The sequence below is a fragment of the Sceloporus undulatus genome, chromosome 6, assembly GCF_019175285.1.
Source record: "Sceloporus undulatus isolate JIND9_A2432 ecotype Alabama chromosome 6, SceUnd_v1.1, whole genome shotgun sequence".
Lineage (NCBI taxonomy): Eukaryota > Metazoa > Chordata > Lepidosauria > Squamata > Phrynosomatidae > Sceloporus > Sceloporus undulatus.
In genome coordinates this window covers 68,606,120-68,628,079 of record NC_056527.1, presented here as the reverse complement: position 1 = coordinate 68,628,079, position 21,960 = coordinate 68,606,120, and the positions used below count along the sequence as shown (strand labels likewise).

The following is a 21,960-nucleotide window of genomic DNA, read 5'->3' as shown; positions in this document are numbered from 1 at the left end:
AGCATCTGAGGAAGTAGACTGAAGTCTACCAAAGCTCATGCTGCCAATTTCTTTATTTCATTAGGAGTTATTGCACCGGCCCTGCAATGGGCCTGTCACATTACCAAGGGTATGTGATGGGAACGAAAGGTGAAAAAAACAACACATCTTACTGCAGAGGGAACACTGCTGCAGGCACCGGAAAATCCCATCGTGTTCCAGATGCGTTCCCCAGGAGGCGATTTTCAGGAATGGTTTTAGAGCATTCCTGAACATTGTCCCTCTGGGATGCATCCGGAATGTGGGAGAACCTTGGCGGTGGTGTGGCGTTCTCTGTGTGGTAAGATGTGTTCCATGCCACCTCCTGTTCCCATCACATCCTCTTTGTAAGTGGACAGGGCCCTTTCCATGGGCCGCCTGTGCGATTATCTCAGTGGTGCTACAAGATCTCTCTACATACTGATTCTACAGACTAACATGGCTATAGCTTTGAATATATATGAGACTACAAAGAAAGTAGATGTCAGAGGCAAGAGTCTGAACAATATTACCTTCTCCATGACTATTTTATATTTGCTGCTGCTTCTTTTCTTTTGTTTTAAATTATGTTATGGAGAAACAAGCATAATATTGCCAAAGTTCAGAATGGAGAAATCTGAACATATGTCAACTACTATTACACTTGTGCAATGCCATAACTTTGTGGTGTTGTGAGGACATTATATTCCTACTGAGATTTGTTTGCTGACACAACAGCACAGTTTGGCACTTCATATGGCACCACCATTTTGAAATAATAATCTATGACACATGATTTAGCTGTATAGCAACTTATTAAATATTGTAACCTATTAAAAACCTCCCCTAGTACAATCCTGTACATGTCTGCTTAATTCATTATGATTTACTCCCTGGTAATTGAAATAGAAGTGTAATCTAAGAGTGATAACAGTCCATCTTTGACTATTCTTTTCATCACTGTACATTTTCACAGAGAGCATTTAGGATAATTAGGTAATTCATTTTGTGCGCATACTACTCCTGCTAGAGTACTAGTGTCCAAGCTCTTTATAATATATAAAATTCAACAATAAGGCAATCCAAAGATCTGATATAAAGACCTAATTGCTTACGAAAATTTATGTATGGATATTTTGTATGTCTATAAGTATATTATACTGCATTATAGAAAAAAAAAAGATATTTGGTTATAGCCAGTGAGCAGATTTAAAAGAGTAGCAGACTACTAGATGGAATTACATGTGGTATGTAAATTTATTTGATCATAATCTTTACTGGTTTTCCAGTATTTGCTTGTGATCCCCCTTCCTCTTCACTACTGACTGCACATATATATCTGCTTTAAGAACTGATTATCTGTCAGTGTTGCTTTCTCCCACTTGCATTTAAAAAATCTATCCCATTTGTTGGGAACTTTATTGATTATCCAAACTTCTGATCATAAAGTGAACCAAATGAAAATACTTTTCATTTTCACATATCTGCATCAGCCAAAATAAGCTGGTACAGTGGTTTTCAGCTTAGGGACAACTATGTATATTTGTCCCCAGTGAAGCTCTTAAAGCTGAGAAGCCTGACCAAAAAAGAAAAGAAACGATTACCCCAACTAAGGAAGAAAAAGAACCAATCAACAGAGTCAACATATAGGGATTCAAGCCCAGTCTTTTTAGAAATTAGCATTCAAAGCTGTCTGTTGGATGAATGAATCTATCAGTTATGATTTTTCCCATATTTGCATTTCTTTTTTAAAAATCCATGTTGGTATAGGGGTAAATTCATTTCAATTTGTTTCAACCAGAATTTATCCAATTTGCAACACTCAGACTTGAATTTGGATAAGAACACAATTTCCAATCCATCTTCAAACCCTACTTTTATAACCTTCTGATCCAATTCAATGTATGTGTTTGATAACCAAGTAGGTTTGAAGACTTCTAAAAAAATACACCCATACTTAAGTCTATGGAAGAGAAATTCTTACACATCTGAGTGGGAGCAAATGTCTATATGAAAACCACACAACTTCATTAACCTCAAGGTTTGCTCATTCATACATTGTTCTTCGTTCCATTTTTTAAAAATTCAATTTATGAAGAATTTTGTGAATTTGTATATATATTTAGCAAAAATATTGAACAATTTCTCACTTATTCCTAGTCAGAGAATCATAGAATCATAGAGGTGGAAGAGACCACAAGGGCCAGCCAGTCCAACCTCCTGCCATGCAGGAACTCTCACTCAAAGCATCCCCAACAGATGGCCACCCAGCCTCTGTTTAAAGACCTCCAAGGAAAGAGACTCCACCACTCTCCAAGGGAGTGTTTTCCACTGTGGAACAGCCCTTACTGTCAAGAAGTTCCTCCTAATGTTAAGGTGGAATCTCTTTTCCTACAATTTGCATCCATTGCTCCATGTCCTGTTCTCTGGAGCAGCAGAAAACAAGCTTGCTCCATCCTCAAAATGACATCCCTTCAAATATTTAAACAGGGCTATCATATCACCTCTTAACCTTCTCTTCTCCAGGCTAAACATCCTGAGCTCCTTAAGTCGTTCATCATAGGGCATGGTTTCCAGACCCTTCACCATTTTAGTCACCCTCTTTTGGACACATCCTTTTCTCAACATCCTTTTTTAATTGTGGTGCCTAGAACTGGACACAGTATTCCAGGTGGGACCTGACCAGAGGAGAATAGAGTGGTACTATTACTTCCCTTGTTCTAGATACTATACTTCTGTTGATGCAGCCTAAAATTTCATTGGCCTGCCACATCACACTGTTGATTCATGTTCTACTTGTGGTCCATTAAGACTCCTACATCCTTTTCACACGTAGTTTCATTCAGCCAGTTGTCCCCCATCCTATATCTGTGCATTTCATTTTTTTGCCCTAAGTATAGTACCTTACATTTCTCTGTATTGAAATTCATTTTGTTAGCTTTGGCCCTGTTTTCTAGTCTATTCAGGTCATTTTGAATCTTGATCTTGTCCTCTGGGGTATTAGCTACTTCTCCTAATTTGGTGTCATCTGCAAATTTGATAATTATGCCCCGATTTCATCCAAGTTATTGATAAAGATGTTGAATATCACTGGGCCCAGGACCATGTGGGACCCCACAGATCACTTCTCTCCAGGATGAAAAGGAGCCATTGTTGACCACCCTTTGGGTTTGGCTGGTCAATCAATTTCAAATCTAAGGCGGGTTACAGACTGCCAAAATGCAGTGGTCTGCTGCCACCGCCGGTTCCTGCGTTCGGGAACCGCAGCAGCCAAACAGCGTGGTTCCTGGATGCAGCAAAGAAGGAGCGCGAAATTCGCGCTCCTTCTTGCACCCCGGAAGAGATGCTGCGAGTGCGGACGCAGAGCGTCCATTACGTCAAAATGGTGGTGGCCGTGTGGAATGGCCACCGCCATTTGTTACGGACTCAGTCCGTGCTAGGGTTAGGGACGTCTGGAAGAAACGCCCCTTTCTAACCCTAGCACGGACTGAGTCCGTCCTAGGGTGCCCGTTTGTAATGGGCCAAAGTAACAGTTTTTTTGTCTAGCCCACATTTTACAAGCTTGTTTGCAAGAATGTCATGGGGAACTTTGTTAAAGCCTAATTAAAATCAAGCTATGCTATACCCACAGTATTCTCTTCAACTGCCAAGATGGTAATTTTATCAAAGAAAGAGATTAGATTTGTCTGGCATCACTTGTTCCTCTGAAACCCATGTTGACTTTTTGTGATTACGGCATTCCCTTCTAAATGTTCACAGACTCTCTGTTTAATGATCTGCTCTAGATTCTTTCTTGATATTGATGTCAGACTAACTGGACGATAATTGTTGGGATCCTCTTTTTTTCCCTTTTTGAAGATGGGGACAACGTTTGCCCTCCTCCAGTCTGATGGAACTTCTCTTGTTCTTCAGAAGTTCCCAAAGATTATTGCCAATGGCTCCAATATTACATTTGCCAGTTCTTTTAATACCCTTGGATGTAGTTCATCTGGTCCTTGAGACTTATATTCACCGGTATTCCTGTACTACCTCTTTACTTATTCTGTACTGAATTTCCCCTGTTCTGCTTTCTGCTCCATTTTCTTCAGGTGACCACCCTTTTCCTTTTCTGAGAAGACTGAGGCAAAGAAGGTGTTGAGAAATTCTGCCTTTTCTGTTTCCTGTTAGCATTTTGTCATTTTCTCTGCGCAGTGGCCCTACTGTTTCCGTCTTCTTGCTTTTGCTAAGGACATACTCCCAAAAGTCCTTTTTATTTTTCTTAACCTCTCTAGCAAGTCTGAGTTCATTCTGTGCTTTTGCTTTTCTGACTTTACCCCTACCCGGGCTTGCTATTTGTTTGAATTCCTCTTTTGTGATTTCCTACTTTTTGCCTTTCCTTTTCTGCTTGAAAACTAGTTCCAATTCTGGGGAAAAGGTGAATGGGTGATGGATATGCAATTACTCTTTACACATGCTTGAGATTTTAAAGAGAGGCCCAGCTCCAGATATCTCTGCATTCAGAGTTTAGGATTGGCGTGTGGTGACTGAGGACAAAAATAAAAAAAATAAAAATAAAAATAAAAATAAAAAATTGGTTGTGGAATACTCTCTTGAGAGATATTTACATGTCACCTATCCTATCATTTTGTAAGTGCCAAGTTAAAACAACTGTATTCTCCTGAACATGTACTGGACATTAGTGAAGGCATAGTGACCAGGCACTAACTATTGAATTTAACTCTAGGTATCTGTGTTGCCCATTGGCAACTCCTTTTCAAAGGCATATAGAAGTCCCATAATTCTTAAAACTTTCTGAAGCTTTTGATATTGTTTGCTATTAATCATTACCTTTCACAACTCTTTCTCTTTTTCTCTTTAGAGAGATATTGCCTATATACGTTTTGATTTCCACTGATCTGACAGTTTTCCAATAATATATTGGAAAGTTTCCTTCTTCTTTCATCCTTTCCTCCCTTAAAATGGAGGCCACTAGGCTCCTGTTCTTATCTTGTAACTCTTTTGATTTTAGACTTTGTCTTGAGATGATCCCATCATTGCTTGTGTGACTTTAGCTAACATTTCAATGCTCTTTCTCTGTTTCTATTTCTCTAACACTTCATCTAGCAAATTTCATAGCAGACTTCCTGTGCTCTTTGATGGCTTTTTTTTTTTGTGGTCTATGTTGGGCTTATCTTTTTCTCGCTTTTCTTTTTCACCCAATATATTTCCAAATCTTGCCATATTTCTCTTTGCAAAGTCTCTGACTTCATCCTATCTTTTTGATCTGGATCCTAAAATAAGTTACTTAAGAAAGTTCATGGAAGGAAAGTTTCCTGCCCCTCCCCCCGGCCTCCTATAAAGCCTTCCTGAGCCTCCTCCAAAATGTAGTATGGGATAAAGGGTGGGTATGAAATCTTCCAAAATTGTCCTGAATCCTGAGATACTACCTTGAAATTAATGGAAAGAAAGTTTCCTTTCCCTCCCTCCCTCAGCAGTTCTTCCAAACATGCTAGTTTGATCAGGCATCCACAAATTGTTCAGAATATGTAATTTCATAAAGACTCCTCCCTTTCTGGAGTCTTGTTATTTCTTTCCCATTTGTTTGCACACTGAATTTAAATTTCTCATAGTTATTTCCAGCACTTCCATAGGACTGCTACAGAATTCTACCTAAAATGGAACCCACATTATATGCATGCTTTGCCTTCATCAATCAGTTCCTAATAACATGGACAGAGTTCTGCTTTCCAACTACTATTGTTCCTCAGTACAGTATTGTTCCTCTGCCATACAGTAGTAAATTTTCCCACTGAAGGTCAGCCTATCATGCACAGGGAATTTTAAGTAAATTAATAAGTGACTTCATTCTTGGGCAATCTGAAAAGTGTCTTGAACCAATACAATAAAACTAGTGGTTCCAGTGGTTGTGGGTGTGGTCAATGGTGGAGTGGAAATCTTTAATAAAAGAGATTGCAGAATATAATTCACTTGGAAGTTTGCAGTGCATACTCAAAGGAATGAACTGAAGGTATGACCCTTTCAATTGATGGTCAGGATGAAGAAAAAAGATTATGTATATAATTTCTTTTCATGAAATGGTTGTTGAATGAATAGAAAGTAAAAACTATTGGACTGTTATTAGGAAGATAGTTAAGGCAAAGTGTGAGTGAAAGAAGGGAGAGAGGATAAGGGGGATTAAAGGATGGTAGAGGGAAGATAGCAAAAACAAGATAGAGTATGTATGAAGAATGTAAGTTATAGAATTTTATTGATGGAAAATGTAACCTAAAAACCATCTATATAAAAAAGGAATGAATTGAAGGTGCTTTTTTGCACTTCTGCCATCCATAGTAATGTATGTAGGCTCCATGTTTTCGAAGTGCTAAACTATTACAGTTGGCCCTCCTTACCCACGGATTTTTTATACGTGGATTCAAGCATCCACAGATTTAAAATATTCAAAAAGAGTATAAATTTCAAGTATCAAACCTTAATTTTTCCATTTTATATAATGGACACCATTTTGCTATACCTTTGTATTTAATGGGACTTGAGCATACACAGATTTTGATATTCACGGGGGTTCCTCAATCTAAACCCCAGCGGATAACAAGGGTCCACTGTATAATGTCTACAGTGCCTTGACATTTCCCATAGAGATACAACTAATATATATAAGTAGCAGCCACAATTGTTATCAAATGGAAAGGAAAAAATGTGCTGATAACAATTCTGTAACTACTAGATAAAGTAAGTATTATATTAAATAGTTAAACTACTTCTAAAAGAGGACCTGAATGTATTCTATAAAAATTACCACTAAATTTTAATTGAAATCACTTAAAATAATACAGGCAATTCATATTTATTACATACAATAAAAAGTATAATTGTATTATTCTCGATAGCACATTCCAGCCACAATAATTATGCCACTGAGCTATCTTTCCCTAAAATAAAGAGAGATGGGGGAGGGAGGGAGAATGGGAGGCGCTGGACTTCATAAAAGAAAACTTTGGGTATAGGAAAGAAGATTAACCACAATTTTATAATACATCTATTTCATTCCCTTTATAATGGTATTCACTATAAGATTCTTCAGGGACCCTAGAAATGCAGAGATGTGGTCTAAGAAGAGTATGCATTCATTACAATAGACATATCTATAAGCACTTAAAACTGAGGTCTACCAGAATGTTTTACAGCTATCTGACCAGGTCCAGGTTGTTTAAAGAGATGTCTTGAGCCCTAAATATATTGCCTCAGATTTGAATATGCTATAGCTGCTAGGAACCAGTGAAATATACTGTACTTTAAAACATTAAATCACAGTCCTGCTTTTTTCAGACCAAATGAGGCCCCAAAAATGGTGGACAGAGAATTTTCTCTATGTGAAATATTTTCAACCTGAGTTTTATTTTTTGAAATCAGATATATGTGTGATGATTCCATGTGACAAAGAAATTTAAAAGAGCTAGAACCAGGCTCAGTTGGAACCATAATGTGAATGGGTGCCTTGATTGTCTTTCCATTCTCCTGTCTTCTCACTTCCTTTCTGTAGCTTCAGCTAACTACAAAAAGGAGGAAGTCCTTTGTGTCTTACATTAGAAATCTTCACACAAACATTACGACCACATGGAGGGATGGTGGGAACAAATATTTCTGTGAAAAAAGAGCTCTTTCAGCTAGAAAGAGCTGTCCGTGTTCATTTCAGAACCTAACATAGGATAATCTTTCTCTCAAACAGATGAACACAGGAACAGGCAGCTTGTATTTGTTAGCATAACATAAGAAAAACCCATTTGTTCTCCTAGAATCTTGTCAATTCACTGAAGTCCCCAAAGCCTTCCTAGGATTTAAGTCCTCTAGGGCTTATCTCTGTGGCAGAAATTCCCTTGCAGGCATTAAGCATCTATTCAAGGAAGAAATGGAGGAGGGATGCCTGAGTGAGTGGAGGAGGGAGAGCAGAGGGTGGCAACTGTGAATCTTCTTTTGAAAATGTTTCACCGTGCAAACTCTCTGATGAGACAATGCAAAATGAAACAAGAGTTAAAGACAGGAAGCACACAATATGCTAACAGGGCAGGGCAGAGGGTGGTTATGTGTAGTACTGTAACTAATGGCACAACTGGACTGAAGCTGTAAATGTGATCAGAAGCTAAAGGAAAGCCCAAAGGTGCACAACACTTATTATAGGAACATGGAATGTAAGAAACATGAATCAAGGGAAGCTATACATAGTAAAACAAGAAATGGAATGTATGAACATTGCAATACTTGGTGGGAATGAGCTAAAATGAATAGGAGATTTTTGACTCAGATAAGTACACATTATTTTACTCAGGTAATGAAGGCCCGGTACAGACCACCCAAAAAGGGTGGTCTGCCGGCACCCTGGTTTGCTCCACGAGGAAGCCGCAGTGGACAAATCGTGTGGCTTCCTTGGAGAGCAAAAAGAACCCACAAAAAATGGGTTCTTTTTGTGGCACCATAATGATGCCACAGTGTGCCAATGGCGCACTCGCGATGTCATTATGGTGCCATGACGTGCGGACACTAGGCATCCGTCGCATCAAAATGGCGGTGCCCATCTGTACAGGGCGCCACCATGACATATGGAAGACGTGTTAGGGTTGCTTCTAGTCTGTGGTTGACTGTTTTGTTTTCCATTATCTGTTGACAGACTTTAGTTAAAACTAAGTTTGAGTCTGTTTCTGTGAGTTATAGTAGTTCTTTTGGAATGTTAGGTGTTCTAGTCATTTGTTCTACCCAATTGCTTCCCTTTCCCACAAAATTAGGGTTCATCTTTATAAATTTCTTCTTTCCATGTGCCATTCATTTTCATTCCTGTGTCATTCAATTTCTCCTTACAACAAGAATAACCACCAAATTAGGGCAGCCTAATACATAGTGAATGGTCCAGAGCTACCCAGCACACTGTAATGTTGAACAAAGCTTTGCAGCTGGGTTTCTATACTGCAGTGGTTATTAATTGTAGCCTGATAGATTCCATTTGTCTTAGATTTTGCCTGTATCTGTTAGTACACCATTTAAAAGTGAACCATATTGAGAAACATTAAGAAAGCCATCCTATGTATGGCGTCTGTTTAGCTTTGGGTGGGGTTGATTTGGAAAGAGTTAAAAATTCCCATCCATCAGTTTTACACTCCAAATGTGATCCTTCAGATATAGATGATATGAACTTGAAAAATAAAGAAAAATCTTGGTAATTCATTAATAGAACTTAAGACAACTGGAGAAATTGTCAACCTTTGTACTACTATTCCCCATTTAAACACTCATTTTGTTCTTTCTAAAGGAACAAGATGTATATTACCCTAAATGGAGAGGAACATTGGGGTCCCCACTAGCAATGCCTGTATTTCCTAGAAATGTGGAGAAAGTATAGCTCAAAAGGAGGCCTGGAGGGAGTGAAAAAGATGGCCCGACTCCATCAGGCCTAGCCTGAAGAAGAAGAGCCCTCCCTCCATGTCATCTGACACCATCCTGCCTGGAGGGAGTGAAAAGGCAGGGCAAGCTCCATCGGGCCTGGCCTCACTTAAGAAGCAGAGCCCTCCTTCCAATCCATCTGCCTTGGTCCAGGCCTCAGAGGGAAAGAACAAATGCTGGACTTGATCCTCTTCCCCACCACCATTCCCTTTTCCTTTTGTGTCATGTCTTTTTAGATTGATCCTTCCATAACTGTCATCTTCCAGCCTATGAGGGAGTTGACCAGGCAGGCCCAGCTCCACCAGGGCTAGCCTGAAGAAGAAGAGCCCTCCCTCTAGTCCATCTGCCTTGATCCAGGCATCAGAGGGAGAGATGAACCACTGGACTTCATCCTCTTCCCCACCACCATTCCCTTCTCCTTTTGTGTCGTGTCTTTTAGATTGTAAGCCTGAGGGCAGGGAACGTCTTATTAAAAATAATAATTGTAAGCCGCTCTGAGAGCCATTAGGGCTGAAGGGCAGAGTATAAATAACATAAATAATAATAATAATAATAATAATGATGATAATGATAATAATAATAGATTGTAAGCCTGAGGTCAAGGAACAGTCTAATAAAAAAGACTGTACGTACAGCGCTGTGTAAATTTACAGTGCTATATAAATAATAATAATAATAATGAGAGCAGTTTTTAATAAATAACATGTTATATTAAGAAATGTGCAAGAGTGCATGCAAACATACAAGAACTGAGATAAACCTATGAATCATACAAGGCTTTCAGAAAGAAAGGTTTAAAAGGTTGGATAGAGGAAAATCAGTGGTTGATGATTGGGCAAGAAGGGGGATGTAGGAACATCAAAAGTTGAGGTACAGAGTATAGTCACTGATTGCTTTAACAATTGCCTCCTTGGCAAAAGAAAATGCAAAGAACTGGGTGGGGGAGTTGCATGGTGCTCAGTAAACCCATTTCCTAATATTAGTTTTATTTAGATCAAACACATATTCTCGAGTCAGCAGGACTCCTACACTTGTACTTCCATAGGTCATTGTGGCCTCAAACCATGCCTCAAAATATACTCTAGATATTAATTATGAAACTGCACGTTAGCAGTGTAGGGTATACTATTTCCTAAATCTCCGAGGTGCATCATTTGCTCTTGGAATATTGTAGAGAGGGATAGAGGGACAAACATAGACCACTAGTTTGTGTCCCAAATTTTTCTGTGCATTGGGCTTCATCTAGGAATATATGAGATGACAGAGGATAGGAAGAGATGTCTTAATAAGAACAATGTTCTTTTTCAGCATGGTGTGATATTAGTGCTCAGCAGCTAGAATCATAGAATCATAGACCACAAGGGCCATCCAGTCCAACCCCCTGCTATGCATGAACTCACAATCAAAGTATCCCTGACAGATGGCAATCCAGCCTCTGCTTAAAGACCTCCAAGGAAGGAGACTCCACCACTCTCCAAGGGAGTGTGTTCCACTGTCGAACTGCCTTTACTGTCAGAAAGTTCCTTCTAATGTTGAGGTGGAATCTCTTTTCCTGGAGCTTGCATCCATTGCTCCGGGTCCTGTTCTTTGGAGCAGCAGAAAACAAGCTTGCTCCCTCGTCAAAATGACATCCCTTCAAATATTTAAACTGGGCTATCATATCACCCTGTAACCTTCTCTTCTCCAGGCTAAACATCCCCAGCTCCCTAAGTCATTCCTCATTGGACATGGTTTCCAGACCCTTCACCATTTTAGTCGCCCTCCTTTGAACACACTCCAGTTTCTTAATGTTCTTTTTGAATTGTGGTGCCCAGAACTAGACATAGTATTGCAGGTGAGGCCTGACCAAAGCAGAATAGAGTGGTACTATTACTTTCCTTGCTCTAGACACTATTCTTCTATTGATGCAGCCTAAAATTACATTGGCCTTTTTAGCTGCCACATCGCACTGCTGACTTATGTTCAACTTGTGGTCTACTTGGACTCCTAGATCCCTTTCACATGTAGTCTTGGTCAGCCAGGTGTCCCTCATCCTGTATCTGTGCATTTTGTTTTTCCACCATAAGTACATTAACTTAGATTTCTCCATGTTGAATGTCATTTTGTTAGCTTTGGCCCAGCTTTCTAGTCTATTCAGGTCATCTTGAATTTTGATCCTGTCCTCTGGGGTATTAGCTACTTGTTCTAATTTGGTGTCACCTGCAAATTTGATAAATATGCCCCTCAATTCTGTCATCCAAGTCACTGATATAAATGTTGAATAGCTCTGGGCCCAGGACAGAACCCTGTGACACCTCTCTGGTCACTTTTCTCCAGGATTAAAAGGAGCTATTGTTGACCATCCTTTGGTTTCGTCCGGTCAACTATAGATAGGGCTTCAGTGCCCTGAATAAACCCTTTCCTTTATATATGGAAGCATAGGAAGTGGATGAATATCAAATTATGACTGAAACAATGGTACAAATCTGCTTACTTAACAGAATCTGTAGAAATCAGAAAGCTAAATGCATCTGTTAATTTCAGCTAACAAGAACAAGCTGAATCAACTCAGTTTACATAAGTGTTGACTTACCAAGTTTTCATGGATTCTGTGAATGAGAATAATGTGTTTGAGAATAATAATTTGATTTAGGCCACAGAATTTAGAATTTTGTTGCTTTGGTACATACTAGGCACAAACATTGCCCTTCAATCTTGTGAGTTGGATATTTGCTTGAAGTGAGTTTGGTGACAACTTTATATAGAACACAAAATTGAAGCAAAGTAACTTGAACATTTACTTTCCCCTGCATTCAGACACTTTTGTCAGTTCTTTCCTGTTAACACATTTAGTGACATAGTAGATTTCTTGCAAAGGAAGATATTAATAATATGTGCCATCATACTAAGTAACTCAAAATTGCTTGAGAATAATAAAATTCTAATTGTTGAGGCTGAAACATGAATAATAGCTGTGCTCTTCTGTTATGAAAAGAAAAACATCTTAATTTTAATCCCATTATCCTCCTCTATCATCTTTTGAACAGATAAATGCTAAATGGTTATAATGCTGAGCAAATAGCCACTCTATACCACTGGCTGCCCAAGTTCCCAGATATAGGGAAAGGTTTTATAAGTGGTACTTACTTTAGTCATCCCTGCTCTCTACAAACAGATACCCAATAGTACTGGATATTATTTCTAATCCAAAACTGAATAGACACATTGATGCTGAGATCAGCAAATGATTCAGTTCATGTCTCTACTAGCTGGGATTACCAATAGGACCCAGGGCTTTCTCAGTATCCTCCATGACAATCGTCTCTTTAACACTACACAACTGATACCATTTAAATGGAACCATGGTGGATAATTAGATTTCTCTACAAGAGAGCACAAAAAGTTAATACAGGCCGGCACTTTGTGCCAGCCTGTGGGTGGAGTTAGAGTGCAGTGTCTGCTCACTGCATGTCCTACCCAGCCCCTAGGGCACCATTTTCGCACGCACCAGTCCATGCAGCACACGCCATGATGAAGCCCCTCCGATGCTGCATCACTGATGCAGCACCGAATTGGTGTCATAAAGCCACGCCGCCACAGCTATGATGCCCCTTGGAGAGTGCAAAAAGCAGCCACTTTCTCCAGAGGCTGGATCGGGGCTGCAGCATGAGGTTACCATGGACCTGATCCAGCCAGTAAAAGGGTGGTCTGTATAGCCCCTAAGTGTGTCACCAAACTACAAACCCCAGGATTCATTATGATGCAGCCATGGTAACTGTAGTGATATTAAAGTACCATAATTGTGTAGTGTGACAAATGTATCACTGAGGTCAATGAAACAAGCTAATTGTAACAAGCTATATTGCTTTCAAAAGGCCAATGTGCACTCAGAACAAGATGCACAGCCCATTCTCTGTTCCTTGAAGGCCACTCATGGTTTTAATAACTTTCTAACATGCATAAACTTAGTAGGTAGGGTTTTTAATGGCATGTGGATGAAGTGATTAGAGAGCTTCAGCTAAGAATATCCCTATCATAATAAAGTTGGCAACCCAGCCCACCCAAAGAAAGTATCAGTTTTTCAAAGTAATTAAACCAGGGATGGCTTGCCCAGTGCTCTCCAAAATGTCTGCCTTTCAAGTTTCATGAGAATGATGTATGAGTAATATTCTAGATTAATCAAGGCACAGCCAGTGTGGCATCATGATTTGAGAGGTGGATATGGACCATGGTTTGAATCTATGATTGGTCATGGAAATCTCCTGGGTAAGTCATAGGCATCTCAGTCTCACGGGAATAAAATTACAAAGCTCCTCTGAACAAATTTTGTCAAGAAACTCTACAATAGGTGTACCTTGGGAAATGAAGGCACACAACTACAGCTACAAGAAAGAGAAGAGAAATAAGATTGTGAAGTACATCAATCACAATTATAAAAATGAAGTTGTGCTTACAATAACCTAATATATCCATGCTAAGTAATTCTTTAGATCGTTCTTAAAGGAATCCAAACCCCACACCAGTCTGAAGGTGTTAAACATCTGCAAATAATTGAAAACTATTTAACACATAAACACTAAAGCTTGCTCACAGTTGACACTCATTTTAGAAACACATAATTGAACTGTACATATTTAAGCTACAATAGCTATTGCCTTGTATGAACTTTTAAAAAATAAAAACATCGGGATTATTTGTGTCATTTTAATGAATCAGTTAGTCCTTCTGTGATTGTTGTGTACATTTCTATACAAAGAGAAGATATACCAGTTTTATGCAGACTGATAGTGAGCTACATGCAGAAGCCTTGAGGTGAGCAAAGTTTCCTTCCTTTTTTACATTGGAAGCAAAACCAAAACCAGAAAGTTCATTATTTCCCTAACATGTAATTATTGGGGGTGCTGTTGTTGATGTTTGGTCTTTTGGTTTTTTTTGTCATAATGACCTGGAACACAGATGCTTTTTCATCTGTAGCAACCATGTTTGTATGTCACTGTTTTTCAGTGGAATAAGAAATGTAAGTTGTTACTGGGATGCAAGCTGACTCAGGCCTGATGCAGACTGGCACAAAGAGCCATGCTGGGGCTGATTTTATGGCTCAGTAGGGCTGGGCGTCCATATGCACACAGCCCTACTAGAGGCACCTGTGCATCATCTTGCCACGCTCCCACCCACACAGGGCGCACGACGACGATGAGCAAACATCTGCGCACCCAAATGACACTCGTTGGAAGTGTTGGCATCAAGGTGTGCAGGCACCATTATGTTGCCCCTAAAAAGAAGCCGCTCAAGGTGGCTTCTTTTTAGGCAACACATTGGTGCCGTGCTGTGTGGTTGGCTTGGCGCCGATGACGGGTAAAGACAGGCAGCAGGGAGCTGCCCGTCTGTATCCCCCCTCAGTCTGAGCAGTGGTGGGAAGAGGCAGTATCACATGGCTAGCTACTTTGCACTATATCAAGGAAGGATTGCTTTGTAATGTTTTGTATTTCCCGTTTGTAATTTCTGAATGGACCACCTGGCGAACCAAAGAACATTTTCCTCTACTTTCTAATTGCACAGTAGTGAAAAATAATGATACCTGTTTAGGAATATGTAACTCAGACAGTTAATTTTTTGGACAGCAGTGACAGTAAAACCTGTTCTGTGAATGCAGTAAGGATTGAAGTTGTCTCATATTGCCCATATTGTCATCAAAAGGAAGATCAATGAAAGCATTCCAGCTCAACTCTACACAACCAATGTGATTTTTTAATCAGGGAAATCAGCTGAAGATGCTTGGTGTTTCATAGTTAAGAAGCTAGAGAGACAGATAACAAAATGGTAATGACATTAAAGATATGCTGAAAATTGTTTAATAATGAATTCTTACATTAAAAGGTGAAGTAGCTAAAACATAATCTATAAATAGTTCAAAGAAGCTCCAAAAGAAGATAACTAGAGTTAAAAACAAGACAAAGATTAGATTAGGAAGGTAAAATACAATTCAGCCATACATGTTGGCTTCATAGACATAAATGCAAATAAAAAGCAGAGAACAATATGGAAGCACATACAGACCAGAAAAAGATAGACTAGCAAAATCCTTAGATAACACAATAACCACATAATGACAGCTAAACAGACACCTGCTAGGTGAGGCAGAAAGTGAAGGTCAACTGAACTAGTTTCACTAAACAACTAGAGAAGAGCAGGTTAAGAGGTGATATGATAGTTCTATTTAAATATTTGAAAGGATGTCTTACTGAAGATGGAGCAAGTTTGTTTTCTGCAGCCCCAGACAATAGGACCTGGAGCAATGGATTCATAGAATCATAGAATTGTAGAGTTGGAAGAGACCACAAGGGCCATCCAGAACTTTATGATTCTATGTTTCAAACTACAGGAAAAGAGATTCCATCTCAGCATTAGGAAGACTGTGCTGACAGTAAGAGCTGCTGGACAGTGGAACACGCTGTCTTGGAGGGTGACAGAGGCTTCTTCTTTGGAGGCTTTAAAACAGAAGCTGGATGGCCATCTATTGGGGGTGCTTTGATTGTGTATCCCTGCATGTCAGGGGGTTGGACTGGATGGCCCTTGTGGTCTCTTAAACCAACAAAAGGAGGACAACAATAGTTGTAAATTAACAATAAAATGATCTGACCGAGACGTGTCTATTTATCAAAAAGTACCCATATGTATTATCCACATAGTTTTACATCCCAATCAACACTGTGATTCTATTATTCTAGTGATGCTTTTGTTTATTTGGAGGATTAAAAAAAGTAAACCAGAATGGGATGAGCCTCATAGTCCAGGGAACAATCTATCAGGATGTCCTCTATTGTTCTCTGTATAGAAATAGCTAAAGCATCTCAAGAGCGATTATAAAATGGACAACTTTATGATTCTATGATTCTATGCATATCCAAATCTTGCCTTCTACAATACAATGGAACTACTTTGTCCTTTTTTTCCTTGTAAAGATAGGATAAATAATCTTAGGGATATCACGAAGATTAGACTGTATCAGGTATAATTACAGTTGGGCCAGTTTCCTAATCAGTTTCCTGACAATATTCTCTTCATATCCCCCCCTCAAAGTGTCTAGTGTTCTATAGCTTTCTTAAGAGAAATTTCCATCTTCGCTGCCAGCTTTCTGGGAGAACTATGACTCATCTGCAGGACTGGTCCTGAGCCCTAGGTCCTGGACTAATCAGAAATGCATCCACCTGCTTCTCTGCCTGGGGATAGAAGGGGTTGCCTGGGTGGCTGCAGAGCATTTCCATCCTTGCTCTGGGAGAACTACTGTCCACCTGTCAGCTAATTGAAACTCCTAGTATTATTACTAGTAATGTCTGTATTTTTTATTCTTGGTGACTTGCTTGTTTTTGCCTCTGGCTATATTTATTCTTTCTTTGGAAGTTCTCTTTTCACTCTCTCCTTTGTCATGGCTCCTAGCATTTCTTCTAATTTGATACGTTTTCATTGTCTTCCTTCTTCCCAGCTTCCCTTCTTTTGTTTCTTATGCAACTTTTGTTCAGTTGCTCCTAAAGATGCTGCTATTCATGATCTATTTCTTTCTAAACCTTTTCACCTTCTTGCTCTTACAGAAACTTGGCCCATGATACTGCAACTTCAGCTGCCCACTCTTTTTGAGGCCTTTCCTTTACCCATACAATTCACCAGGGCCTTTTATTATCTTGCTAGTGTCAGTTTCAGCCTCCGTCTTTTCCATTAACACACAGTTTTTCTTCCTTTGAGGTCCATGCTGTCATATTCATTTTGCCTCTGCATCTGTGGACTGCAGTCATTTACCATCCACCTGGCCCATTTTCAACTTTTATTTCTGATTTTGATTCTTGGCTGATGTTTTTCCTTTCAGATGATATATCTACTCTTTGTGGGACTTTAATATTCATGTGGATGATTCTAAAGATCCTTCTGTTTTATGTTTCTGCTCTTTACTGTCTTCTTTTGGACTCAAGCTTTGTTCTGATTCATCTACACCTTCTTTTGGCCATTATTTTCATTTAGTTCTTATTAACAGTTGTGCTATTTCTTGCTTTGCAGTTACTGAATTTCCTTTGCATCTGATGATCATCTTGCTTCTTTTGCACTTGCTCACAATCCACCTCCTTGCTGTTCTATTGTTCATTTCGACAACTCCATTCTGTCATACCTGAGGCCTTTTAACAAGCATTAGTCTCTTCTTTGTCTTCTTTAAATTCTGTTGGTTCTTTGGACTCAGCTGTTTCTTTACTCGATGCAACTTTGGCCCTGTACAGACCAGACTTAAAGGCCAGATTGGGGGCAAAGTTGGGGCGTAGAATCCATATGACACATGCTTTGGCTCCTCCTCCAGGGCAGCGTGATGCCATGTGCCACACTGCATGGCGCGCAGCATCATGGCACTCCTCTGGTGCTGCTTCTGCACAACGCAGCACCAAAGGAGCATTGTAAAGCTGTGGTGCTGCACCTATCACACCCTTTACAGGGTGCAAAAAGGAGCTACTTTTTGCAGGTCCTTTTCACATCCTTGAAAGGCCAGATTGGGGCTGCAGCATGCAGTTGCCACAGTCCCGATGAGTCTGTAAAAGGGGCAGCTGGAGGCAGCCCCTTTATCCTCAACTCTTTATAGTTTTGACCCTTTGTTAACAGGCACAATCCCTTCCACCAAACTTCAGCCCTGGATTACTCCATTTATTTAGTATTTTCGTTCCTGCTGTCGTGCAGCTGAATGCTTACGGAGGAAGACTAGGGATTGGGCTGACTATATTCATTCGAGTTTCTTTCTAATATTTCTCTAATGGATCCCTTTCAAACTGAATTTCACCCTTTGCATTCCACAGACACAGCTCTTACAAAAATCACAAATGATCTTTTTCAGGTCAAATCAAAAGGACTATATTCAGTCCTTATTCTCCTTGATGTCTCGGCAGCCTTTGACACAGTTGACCATAATCGCTTGTTGGATTCGCTTCATAACCTAGGATTTGCTGATTCAGTCTTCAGCTGGTTTACATCATATTTCTTAAACCGTCTTATTGTTGTAGCCAGAGGTCATGTATCTTCTTTTTCTCTTTCAGTCGGGGTTAATCAGGGTTCCATTTTCAGCCCATTGTTATTTTCCCTGTACACATTATCCTTAGGTAATCATATCAACTAGTATGGTTTTCAATATCATCTTTATGCTGATGATAGTCAATTGTACTTCTATACTCCAGAACACTCTTCTGACATTGAACATTGTGTCACAGCATGTCTTTCTGCTATCTCATCATGGATGTGTCATCGGTATCTAAAATTCAACATGGCAAAGACTGAACTATGTATTTTTCCTCCAAAACCTTCTGACAATATACATTATCTATCATGGTTAATAATGTTTCCATTCACCCTGTGAAGGAAGCACATATTCTTGGTTTTATTTTTTTTACTCTTCTTTGATCTTTGCTCCCCAGATTCAGGCTGTAGCAAAATCATGTTGATTTTCTCTTTATAACATTGCCAAAATTACATCTTTTCTTTCTGTTTCTTCTGCTAGGACCTTAGTTCACACCTTGGTTATTTCCGGCCTCAATTATTGCAATCTTCTTTTCATGGGGCTCCCATTGTCTCACTTTAGTCTTCTGGTTTCCATTCAACACTCAGCTGCTAAGATAATCTTTTTGGCTCGACATTTTGATCATATTACCCCACTCTTGGTATCTCTTCAGCCATTTCTTTTCAGATTTTGTATAAGCTTCTTCTTTTAACATTTCCTCTTCCTTGGCTCTGCTTTGTCCTTTGTCACTCGCTGCACTGTACCCCTGGAATTGTCTTCCTGAACATCTGTGGGCTGCCTCTTCTCTTGCTAGTTTAAAATCTGAATTAAAGACTTTCCTGTTTTCTAAAGCATTTGGAACTGGACTTTGAGAATCAAATAATTTTATATTTGATTACATGCTTTAGTTGTTTTTATAGGATTGTACTTTACCTGCATAATTTGTTATAGTTACTGTGTAGTTTTATTTAGTTTTATTATTATTCTTAGATTCTATGCCTTCAGCAGGATTAATGCCTTACATTGATTGTATCTGTAAAGTGCCATGCAAATTTATGGTGCTGTAAAAATAAACGATAATCATCATAATAATGAAAAATATATACATTTAACCAAAAATCTGAGGTGTGGGCTGCTTTACTTTCCTAACTTTACAAGGAGGCTAAAGTTTTCCCATTTTGTTTTACTTTAAAAACAACAATACATAAGCATGTTCTATCAGTCAAGGTCTGTGAAGAAACCACTATGCCATGTCTTGTTGGCCTCACTTTCCAGAATGGCAAGTAAGACATGCAATATGATACAGTTAGATTCCAGGAACTGCAGCTGTTTAGAAGGCATGAGGATGGAAAGACCATGGGTACTGAGAAAAGAATAGATTCTTCTTTGAAAGAAGGCAACATACAATCTCTGGCCTTTCCACAGGTTAAATAACAACATTGCCATCACCACCATTTAAAAACAAAAACAAAAACAAAAACCCCTTGCAGTCTTTTTGAGCAGTATTTGTTTACCATCTCCATTCTTCCAATTAATAGCTGAAGAAATCTTCATTCCTTCCACCCAAAAAATTCAGCTGGTCTTCATCAGATTTCATGGATGGGATTTATCTGTGTGAATGCATGCACATACACACAGACATACATGTGAAACACATGCATGTGATTTAATCAATTATATTTTTACATACCAGTTTATGACAACTGTCCTCTAGGTAACTTAAAAACATATGTCTGCCACTTGAAGCACTTCTATAGATGTTTTACAGAAGTGAGGCAATCTTAAAGAAGTCTGCCTTTAATAATAATAATAATAATAATAATAATAATAATAATAATAATAATAACAATGACAATGGTGATGATGATGTCTCCCAGGGGCATGAATTTTTTTAATTCTAAAAAAAAAAAGAGCTAAATTCGATTTAGTAGATACTACATGTATATAAGAATCCAGAAGAAAATCTCTTACCTCCTCTTTTGTTTAGTTTTGCAAATCCAGGTGCATAGCTATTTGATGCCGATGGCATAAATGATGAACTAATGAAGAAGGAGGGGGCTAGGCCAGAAACCAAAGGCTCATCACATTTTTCTGAAAGACAAAGAATACCAATATTATTTATAGACACAGGCATGGATATATTGCTTAATCATCTTCAAAAAAAGGTCAAACTTTTAGAATATGCAGCCAAATATGTATATCTATATCTGTATCTCCCCCTCCCCCATAATAGTATATGGTTGTGATTCACACGTACTGAAATTTATAACAAAATCATAGGCCCGGAACAGATGTGCCTTTGCGGCACCCTTGTCATGTGCGAGAGTTGCCTGGTGGGTGGAGCACCCACACGCCCGGCAACCCTCACATGTGACGAGGGTGCCACAGCTGCGGTGCACCCACCAGATGGGGCACGTAACAGTGATGTCACAGCTGCGCCACTTCCAGATGGGGTGGTGCAGCTTCAATGTCACCATGCTGGCTCTGGCGCTTTGCAGCATCACAGCAGCACTGCAAAAAGGAGCAGCTTCCGAGTGCTCCTTTTTTGCTCCACTGCAGCGCCACACAATTTGGTTGCTGCGGCGCTCCTGCAGAGCAAAGAGAGGCGCCAAGGAAGCGCCTCTTTCTAGCACTCTGTACCCTGCCATAGTTTACTGCAAAGGAATTAGCTTCAGTTCTAAGGTTGGGACTGCGCTAATAATGATGTATCCAAAGTAGTTCTGATCTGGTGGCTTCCAGATAAGGTGGAATGCAACCCAATTGCAACCTCGGTAGCCTTCCTTTCTAGCAGTGGTTCCCAAACCATGCTCTTTAAGGGATTTTGGACTTCATCTCTCAGAATCCCAGATTATTGGCCAACATTGCTGGGGCTTCTGGGAGCTGAAGGCCAAAATCTCTTAAAAGGCACAGTTTGGGGACCACTGCTTTATAGAATGTTGGAGGGTGGAAAGGCTGGTCCTGAGGTCTACAAACTTTCTCACTCAAAAAAACACTTTCCATATTGGCCTGGCCACCTTGGAATCCTAGCATGTTACCAAACAATCTGAGGTATGTGTTGGAATGTATTCTACTAATATCAAGCATTGGACAGGTCTGTTGGTCTTTTTCACATGTCTGTGACAACTTCCATCCTTAATATTCTCACTCAAAAAAATTCATAATAAGGCAGGCACCTAAGAACTTCAGAGATGCCTAGATTATAGTTCAAAAATCACAATTCCATAATTATATCATGGTGTATATGCTTTTTGATCTATTTAATCAATCTGAAACAGTTTGAAAACATGGTGAGAGAAGCATGGTCAAAAGGCTAGGGAAAGTTTAGGACCAGGGAAGGAAATAGGTAGGGCCACTGTATTATTTTATGTGTGGTACCATCAGAAAACCATCAGGCCCAAATACCCTAAAGTCACCAGATTTCATCTGATCTTGGAATATAAACATGGTCAGCTTAAGTTACATACTTGGATGGGAGTTCGCCAATGAATACCAAGTGCTGCAGGCTATATTGCAGAGGAAAGAGCTGGCAAAAC

At 39.5% G+C, this 21,960-nt stretch overlaps 1 protein-coding gene across 1 annotated transcript in view; it reads right to left on the bottom strand.

Moving 5' to 3' along the window:
* CNTNAP2 (contactin associated protein 2) overlaps positions 1-21,960 on the bottom strand; it is a 1,400,287-nt gene that overhangs the window by 942,878 nt on the left and 435,449 nt on the right. Inside the window, exon 2 of the mRNA XM_042471198.1 lies at positions 20,399-20,518. Coding sequence (XP_042327132.1) covers positions 20,399-20,518 — 120 coding nt within the window. The remainder of the gene's footprint in view (positions 1-20,398; positions 20,519-21,960) is intronic.